This window comes from Ceratosolen solmsi, unplaced genomic scaffold (assembly GCF_000503995.2).
Source record: "Ceratosolen solmsi marchali unplaced genomic scaffold, CerSol_1.0 scaffold16, whole genome shotgun sequence".
Lineage (NCBI taxonomy): Eukaryota > Metazoa > Arthropoda > Insecta > Hymenoptera > Agaonidae > Ceratosolen > Ceratosolen solmsi.
The window spans coordinates 301443-311273 of record NW_011948451.1 but is presented as its reverse complement, the minus strand read 5'-3'; the positions used below and the strand labels follow the sequence as shown (position 1 = coordinate 311273).

At 31.0% G+C, this 9831-nt stretch overlaps 1 protein-coding gene across 1 annotated transcript in view; it reads right to left on the bottom strand.

Moving 5' to 3' along the window:
• Positions 1-5483: 5483 nt before the first annotated feature.
• Positions 5484-9831, bottom strand: part of Stam (signal transducing adaptor molecule) — a 4711-nt gene continuing 363 nt past the window's right edge. The window contains exons 2-10 of the mRNA XM_011505080.1: positions 9271-9431; positions 8674-8925; positions 8130-8205; positions 7851-8054; positions 7650-7769; positions 7375-7563; positions 6939-7297; positions 6282-6520; positions 5484-6000 (exon numbers count right to left, since the gene is read on the bottom strand). Coding sequence (XP_011503382.1) covers positions 5880-6000; positions 6282-6520; positions 6939-7297; positions 7375-7563; positions 7650-7769; positions 7851-8054; positions 8130-8205; positions 8674-8925; positions 9271-9431 — 1721 coding nt within the window. The 3' untranslated portion in view covers positions 5484-5879. The remainder of the gene's footprint in view (positions 6001-6281; positions 6521-6938; positions 7298-7374; positions 7564-7649; positions 7770-7850; positions 8055-8129; positions 8206-8673; positions 8926-9270; positions 9432-9831) is intronic.

The following is a 9831-nucleotide window of genomic DNA, read 5'->3' as shown; positions in this document are numbered from 1 at the left end:
GTATGATTAAATTAATTGATATCCTTGTATACATTTTTATCAAAATTTGTATCTGATTTTAGAGTTGAAAACGTTGAGCGTTTTAGTGTGATAATGCAAAGTAATAATAAGCAATGTCGACCGGGAGTTTTCATTCGCAGAGTTAAAAGCCAACGACTTTGACAATTGTACGAGAATAATAAGCAAGCTTTATACTTAAGTTTTGATAACTCTAATGATAACTCCAATAATATGATAACAATGGACGATCAAAATAATAGCTTCGAACATTCGTCTTTATTTCTTAAGCGGAAACCTATACAGTTCCATCCGCCCATAGGGATTCTATTAAATGATTTGATTCGCTGAAGAAAAAAAATTTAAACGTCCACCGATATATTTGACTCGAGGCCCGATCATTATTTAATAAGACATTAAATTCAAAATAAAATTATCATAGTTCGCCGTTAGCGCTTGTTATCCTTAAATAACTTAAACGAAATTATATCATTTAAAAATTGCCTTCGTTCATTCCTTATTATGCTCAAATTTATTATAATGTTATGATAATGACTCGATTGGGTCAAAATGATTAAATAATACCTTATTACCAGCCATTACACATCATTAATCAATCTTACCAATTAATAATAAAACTCATTATTGATTCGCTCTAGTAGATAAAAATCTCTTCGAGAGATATATTGCGCTCTTCGCTTAACGATTAAACGAAACGATACAATTTAATAGTCAATTTATCAATTTATCCGTTGCAATCATTAGGAAAAGTGCTACTCTCCCTTTAGATAGCCGTATTGAAAAAAGAAATTTTTTTTCATACATGCATTTTCATTGAAAGACGAGACGATGGACAACCATAAGAATCGCTCGAAAATCAAATTCCAATGATAAAATGCATAAATTGATCGCGTTTATCCGAGCCTCCTTACTAACACGCACACGCACACACGCACACACACGCACACACGCACACACACGCACACACACGCACACACGCACACATTGTACATACATTTAGGCGCGTATAGTTACGTATAATAGCTACGTCACTCTCAACTCAATAATATTATATACTCGAGGGTTAGAAATAAGAACTATGTCTTGCAAAAGAAGAAAATTATTCAAAATATTTTGAATTGTGAGAAATTTTTTAGTGAGAATTTCATCGTCCGTAATATTTTACGATCCCTACGACCGATTATTAAAATAAACGAATTGCATTTATAATGAGAAGCGAAATGCATAATATGTCGTTTTAACTCTCTGCTAAACTCGTGATATACAATAACCTAACAATTCAAAATCACCTCTGTTATCTATAACAATCAGTGTCGACAAGACGGGATACAAAATTGTTATCACGAAAACACGCCGTCAGTCTTACGATCTTACGATCCAACATAGCGCCGCATGTTTATAAATCTGACTAATGCCATCCATTCCTCTCGGAGCGACTCATCTTTTATCAATACCTACATCACCATACTAAGTATCGCTCTTTTTTTCTTTTTTTTTTTTTCTTTTCTTTTTTTTCTTTTGCCTCTGACGCATCTGATTTTTAACATCATCTCGTTCCATTGCTGAAAAGGTAAAAAAAAATTCAAGGTATTCCCTTCATAATTTAGATAGTCAGCGCGACATGGAATAAACCATTAATGATAAATATAGAGGGAATTTTATGAAATAAGGAGCATTAATATAAGTTTTAGGTAATTGATACATTTTCACTGGAATCTTTAAATATGCGATAATATTGACACTTATTAAATATATTATAAACGTAAGATTTTATCGGATACCACTCTACATATCTCTCTCTCTCTCTCTCTCTCTCTCTCTCTCTCTCTCTCTCTGTATATATATATATATATATATATCTAAGGAATATTATAAGTTTGCACTCCCAGTTACGTACAACTCCCACATATTTACCAACGTACCGATGTATAAAAACTTGATATAAATTATTATGGAATCGCGGGGAATTAATTTTCACTCACTTGTACTTACGGACAATAACGAAAAATATATTTCGAGCAAATTCATAAGATAGCTCGTATAATGCCAATTCTCAAAGTGGATTAAAAATTATCGTCATCTCACCGCGCTTAACGGCCAAAGACGATAAGATAGCATTGTTCTGGATATGGGAGGTAACGTAATAGAAAGAACTGAGCGGTATCAACTTTTATCCGGTAATGCGTGTGTCGTGAGCGAAATTGTGTGTAATAAATACGACCAAGGGACGGGAGATTTACGAATTAATAAATAACGCGTCGATGGAACATCGGCGAACATCGGGGCGAAACGAACAAATACACGAATGTAAGAAAACGAAGGAGAAACGAAGGAGAAACGAAAGCCAACGTCATTATTAAACAGTGTACTCGCGATAGTTAATACGATTATTAGTATAAAGGGACATTAATGGCAGACTACCTTAACGTAACGTAAGCAAAGCTTATTATATTAAGAAATTATCAATGGCTATCGATGATGGATGAATCGAGAATGAACAATCAAGGGAACGCAGAGGAGAGTGGTGTGGGTCGAGGAAAGAATCGACGAAGAAGTCAGATTTATCACTACCGCCACTTGACCTGCCAATTAAACGTAAAATGTCATTTTAACGAACAAGTACGCGTAAAACTTAAAAAAAAAAAAAAAGAAAAAAAGTAAAATAAAATCCCATACGAATGAATTTAATAGAAAAGTATTTTACAATTACAAAAGCACGTTTATTCTAATGACTTTATAATAATTCATATTAAAAAGTCCAACAATTTATCGTTTTCTTATCGCTGATTATATTAATACATTAAGGTCCTTGTCTCGGTTGTCTTACGATATGATTCGTTTGAGAAATCGCAACGAGCAATAAATTAATTAAGAGAACTGATCGCGCAATCGCCGTTGCGTAAAATAATTAAAAATAAGTACAAGCATATAAAATCTACGTAGAGTCAAATCGAAGAAGAATCTCGAGTCGAAATAATTCGCTTATGGGCGACAAATGAGGGGAATACCTTGAGCCAGTTAGTAGCCACGTAAAAGTGGCTTATCTTCCTCCCAAGTACTGGCAATATGAAAATACGAAGATGGTAAGATTATAAGAGTTTCTTCGTTGCCTCTCTTTTTTTTTTTTTTTTTTTTATCCATCTTTCACCGTTAACGACAATTGCAACTAATAGCCGGCAATTAAACTGCCAAAGAATGATAAAAGAATGCAGAACATTATTTGCCATTAGTCACAACGTTATTAAATGAAATTAATAGTCACCCTCTTAAAAGAATATATTTTTCAACAAGTTTTTGAACAAATGGCATATAACAAATTAATTATGTAGTTTCGTCATATATTACAATTGCTAATTAATTAATAATTGCAAATTTATACCTTGTCATTTATGATCATTAAGCACATTGTTCATTTTTACATACATATACATATACATATACATATATATATATATATATATATATATATATATATATACGTTCCATAAATGCATATAAATGCAAATAAATTGAAACTTTTTTTATATTAATAGATAGCAAGTTTCCTTTTTGAAACTAAAATTGTAATAGTTATTTATATATTTATATATTTATATATATATTTATAGTATTTATATTTATAAACTATTTTCTATCTTTCATAAAATTTAAAAACTTTTTCTTTTTCTTTTTTTGCAATAAGTAAAATACAGATGATGTATTTAAAATAATTTATTTTAAAGCCAAAATACTGAAAATTAAAAAAAGAAAAATATAACTATTGTATTAATGTACATACAAATTATCAATACTTTTTTTTAATACTGCTCAAACAGTGTCAAATTATCAATTAAGTAAAAAAAAAAAAAAAAAATTTAATTTCACAATATAATGAAATAATATACAGAAAATTTAATTGATTTTTAACATAATTATTGGTTTAAAATAATGAAATATTATTATTATTATACGTAAATAATAAAAGTTTAATGACAACATAACATTTACAACTAATTATGACATTTGTTTTCGTTCTGTAAACAGAGTTCCTTCATTCATTCGTATACTTTCTCTCCGATTACTTTCATTCCCCCTTTTCAAACTCTGCATGTCATTTCTCCGGTATAAAATGCGGTGCGACCGTTAAATTCTTAAATTTTTTCCATTATTTCTTTCATAATAATTGTAAATTATGTATAAGGAAAATTATTCGTGAAATAATCTACGTTTAATGTTACATTCAACAAACTGTCGCGTCAGCCAAATCGACGCTGTACCTGCAGCTCTCTCTCTCTCTCTCTCTCTCTCTCTCTTTCTCTCTCTATCTATCTATCTATCAATCATCTCGAAAATCATGTATATTTTGGAACCAGTATAAAAATAAAATTAAAGAAACATGCAAACCATTTTTTAAATCTATCGAATCAATAAAATTTCATCACATAAATTTGATTATGTAAAATCATATTTCCATCCAAATTCAATCTCATATCAATGTAGTAGACTTGCACTTAATAGATTATATGTGCATTATATAATATGTCCTGTCTTGTTTCGTTTTAGAATAATGTAAATACAAAAACTATCAATTAGACATCGTTTTTTTTCTCCTTGTTTTAAGCACTTGCTCTTATTATTTTAGCGTATGAATTTGAAATTAAAATTATTTACATCTATCGCAGACGAGGCTTTCATTCTAAAATGTTTTCTTTCTTTCTCTCTTCTTTTTCTTTTTTCTTGTTTTTTTTTTTTTTTTATTTTTTGTTTTGTTTAGTTTAATTTGTTTAGTTTAATTTGTTTAGTTTATTAGGGCAAATCTGATAAGTTAAAAATTATATTTATTAGGATAAGTCTGACAAGATTCACTATGTACTTGTTTATTCATTGATAGTAAAAAACTAGAAAAGTCTTATTATACTTATTTATTGAAATTCGTTCCAACGTCACCGGTATTGTATTCCATTAATTTGACGGCACGATGTTTTAGTAAATAGATAATTCGCGTAATTAAAATAATTCTTTTTAACTCAAATTCAAATTACAAAGGCCACGCGACATTCCATTTCACATTACCATTGCTTTTTAATATTAGTTTATATCGTAATTTCTAATGATCTGTCGTTTGTTCGTTATGTATATGCAACACTTAATATTATAACCAAGTAAATTTTATAAAATAGAAGATTATAAAACGGATTTTATTCCAATTGTTTTAACTTAACAGACAAACTAAAAATATGTGGGAATTCACGTGCATTAGCTAGCTCCATTTATTTATTTATTTTTTTGTTTTTTTTTTTTGTTTTTTTTTTTGTTTTTGTTTTTGTTTTTGATATTCGGCTTAAAATAATGACGGATCGATACGAGTATTATTACTCTCTTCCATCACTCTTTCACTCAAATCATTCTTTACCTCTCTCTTTTTCTTTTGTTAATTTTCTCCTTTACTTCTCTCTCTCTCTGCTCTCTGCTCTCTCTCTCTCTCTCTCTCTCTCTCTCTCTTTCTTCATTATTCTATCTATCTAGTTATCTTTAAGCGCTGAGAAAGGAAATGCTCCTGTACAAGAGCGGAACGCGTCGTGCAAAGGCATTTATTTCAACGTTTCATATGCATGTTTGTGTATGCGTGCGTGTGCGTATATATGCATATATGCATGTGTACATGTGTGTATGCATATGCATATATATATTATTTTCTGCCGATAACCGTCGCACAGTCTCCATCAAAAATCCATGATCTTTGGCTGCTGCGTATTTCTTTTACGTTTATTATTTAAATAACTTTATAACATAGTAATATTGTACAATTGAAGTTTAGAGTACAAAGTGATTCTTTTTCTCATTCGTTCATTTTTATTATTCCTGTTATTTTCTTTATTTTCCTACATCATTCGTTGGCCATTAGGCGATGCAAATTGTGACTGTTGGTTGTTGATTTGCTGGTCAGGTGGCACTTGCGACACGAAGGGTGCTGGCCCGACGGAGCTACTCTGCACTGGGAATCTATTGTAATACATTGATAAATTAGACTATTTTACTATGTAACAAACATTTATTTGGATAATTATATAATTAGAATAGGGAAATGAAAAATTAATGATTCATTCGTAAGAATTGGCTGCTTACATCCTTTTATTAAACAAAGTACCATTGAATAAATATATATTTATATGGTTTTAAAATTATGGTTCGAGCATAATCAATTATTTGAAATACAATATTTTCATAACCCAAATGATCGATACATATAGAATATATAATACTTAGAATATTATTATAATTACCCTTGCGTATAGGGAATGTTGTTTTGATTCGATTGCTGAGACTCTTGCCGTACCTCAGAAGGTATTTGTCGAAGTCCTGGTGGCATATGGAAATGATGAGGTAATGTCATGGTAGGTAAACTTGTTGGTCCCTGTTGGGTGGTAATTAAATCGCCGGTTGGCGGTATATTCGTGTTAAATCTTGGTTGCGTGCCAGGAAGAGTTTGCGACTGAGGTCCAGATGGTAAACCATTAAAAATCTAAGTCAATAGATAATTAAAATGTTCGTGTTAATGTTGTGTTAAATTTAATGAAATATGCATCCTGAAAATTTCATAAGATATCAATTATACATATGTTAATAAATATAGTCTTTTTAGCCAATATAATTGCTAAGTTTTGTGTATCTTAAAATATTTTATATATTATTAATGGCAGTGAGTGCTTGGTATAATAATTATGAAAAATTGTCTTTCCATTTTCATATTTCCATAAGAGCAATAGAGTTTGATATCGAATAATCAGTGCAATCATATGTATTACCAGAAACCAAATAAACTGTAAATATGTCAACTAAATAAATTGTAATGTATATTAAAAAAGTACTATTCTTAATTATTTTAGACAAAGAAGTTTTGTCTTTTATTCATTATTTGGCAGTAAATTTGAGAAGCTCACATGAGGCGGTGCTCCTTGAGGAAGTCCTGATTGCGAGGGTACTGCTTGAGGATGTCCTATTTGGGAATGACCTCCTTGTGGATGTCCGCCTTGCAGATGTCCCTGTTGGGGATGTCCCGCTTGAGGATGTCCCCCCGTTTGTGAATGGGATGCTCCTTGTGGATGAGGATACTGATAAACCATTTGCTGAGGAGGCATTTTCGGATGTGTGTAGCTTGATATGGCGGGTTCGCGCATTAGCATGTGATATAGATTCATTGCGTCTACTAAATCGGAACTTAATTGAGTAAGCTTGGCATGCTGCTTGTCTACCTTCTCGAGTGCTGTGTCTATTAATGGCCCCATTGCAGTGACGTGCTCTATTGTGATACAAAAGTACGAATGATTTTTCTAGTCACTATCCGTAAATTCTCTGGAAACTAAAAGACCCGATTACCTTCTAAATCAAGCATCTCTTGTGGATCGGAACTATCGGATTGAGGATCAGCTTCATGCAATAAATGCAATAGTCTATCCATTTTTTGTTCATCAATTTCTATCTCGACGACTTCGGGTTCTCTTTTTACAGTTTTCACTTCAACTTCTTCCGTAAATTGAACAGATTTTTTATTGTTACTTTCTAATTCTATAAATTAATTATTTTAAGAATAAAATTTTTTTATCAATGATATTTTATATTTCGTTGCTTAGGAAATATGTTAAAATTAGTACTTGTAAATTGTTCCAATTCAACGGACAAATCAGCCGTTACAAAATTAGAAGGGAATAGGCCTTCGCCTCGATGGTTGCTGCCTTTCCACCAATTAGGATCGGAATCATCTAAAATATTAACTGAAATTTGGATATAAAAATAATTAATCCAATATATTACGGCTATTAATCAAATTTAGCTTTCCCACTGTAATTGCTTACTGATTTCCCCTGCTGAGAACGTCAATTCATTATCCTCTACTGCTTCAAAATCATAAAGAGCTTTCACTTTCCTTCCTTCTGAATTAGCGGTACCGACTAATGTTGAATTTACATTTGGATATATACTAGGTGACTTCTTCATAGGTGGTGTATTATGCGAGGTCGTCGAATGTTTAGTATTTTCTTTTAATGATAATTCAATAGCTAGATTGACAAGATAAAAGTAATCGTTCTCACTATGAACAACGTAGTTAAGAATTTTGTTAATAAATATATTACCTTTAGCTATTTCCTCTTCTTCTTGAGCACTTGTGACTACATTTGGGTCTTTACTAAGCACGTAATTTGGCCTTGGCTATGATTAAATGAAATATATAATGAAATTAATGAAAATGACATGTCAAATGAAGAATAATAAAATGACCGATTATTATCGTGCTGGACTAATAATTATGTCTTTGCACATTATTCTTGGTATATTGCTTCGGTTGGCAGAATTATGTACCTTGTGTATTAAAAATCTTAAGGACCTTAACATTACATTTTAACATTTATAAGAAAATTACTCAATTGGTGTAACAAAATTTGCAGGATATATATATTTTATTTTATGATCATTGTGAAAATAAGTATAAAAATTTCAGTAAGTTTTAAAGAATCATTTTGTTGAAACTTTTAAAAAATATTTAATACAAGTGCGTCGATTAATTGGTCCGCGTAAATTAAAGTGCTCGCCTTTTTTATTTTTATATTTATTAAACTAAAAATATTGGCAAATCTATGTATTATTTCTTCGATTAAACATAATATCTATTATTCTTACCATATCGATTATAGCTGAAAAATCATGACCTTCTAATTTCAACTTCTGATACAAACTTGGAATCAAATTGAGTTGAGGATCTGTTTTAAAATCACCTTCCGCCCATTTCTTTAGCAATGCCTTTAATTTTTCATAAATTTTTGGCTGAGTACGATTATTCTGTATCAATTTTATAAATTGACCCTCAAATTCTCTAGATGCAATTTCCAAATGAAATGGCTTACCGCAATTACTGGAGCAAGCATCCAATAACTGCAAATACAATTCATTGCATTAAGTAATTGTAAATTTTTCTTGTATCGCGTTTGCCTTCATTAAAGCAACTGACAACTTAACATTTACATTCTTGTGTTTAATAAATAAATAATACAAAACGTCGGTAAGGCGACAAAATATAAATTCTAAATTTTGTTTAACGTTAAGAAAATATTCTTAAATGCCAGAGGATCGTACGGATAATTTGATTATAAATAAGAAATGTTTTACCACATATGATGCAATACTGAATTAACATAAGTCTTTAATTAATTTATCTAGTTTTAAGTACTCTCCGAACGTTAGGAAATGTCAATGAATACGATTAAAGAGTTTGCTCACTGTTATGGCAAGTATCACAATATGCGGATCCTGAGCATTTAGCCTCTTCACGATCGAACGAAGATAGTGCTTAGAAAATTGTGGCGAACGACCCAACTTGTCGCATATTTCCATAATCAAAGCCCAGTCCTCGGTAGTACTTTTGTGATTGGTTGCTTTTTCTATAATAAAAACAATTGATTCTTTGTAATATGGTTCTAGTTTGTTTACCTATTATCATTATGATATTCCCAAATTTATGGATATTTTTCATAAACCGAGGTACAAGGATGTAACAATTATAACGCATATAATCAATCGAGAAGGTAAAAATTGGGTAAAAATAGGCTCGATGACCGTTAATGCAATGAAAGTAAATACACCTCCAGGCCATTGTCATTCGCATGAAAATATGTCACGTAGGTAGACTGACATAATCGCGAAACTTATGTTTTATCACAGCCCCTGGCCATCAAAGTCCTGCGAAGAGATATTGCAAGGGAAAGCGGGACTCGGATAAATTACATTGGTCACATAACGGATAAAAACAATGGAAGAAAAACCAGGGGGTGACAGGGAAAG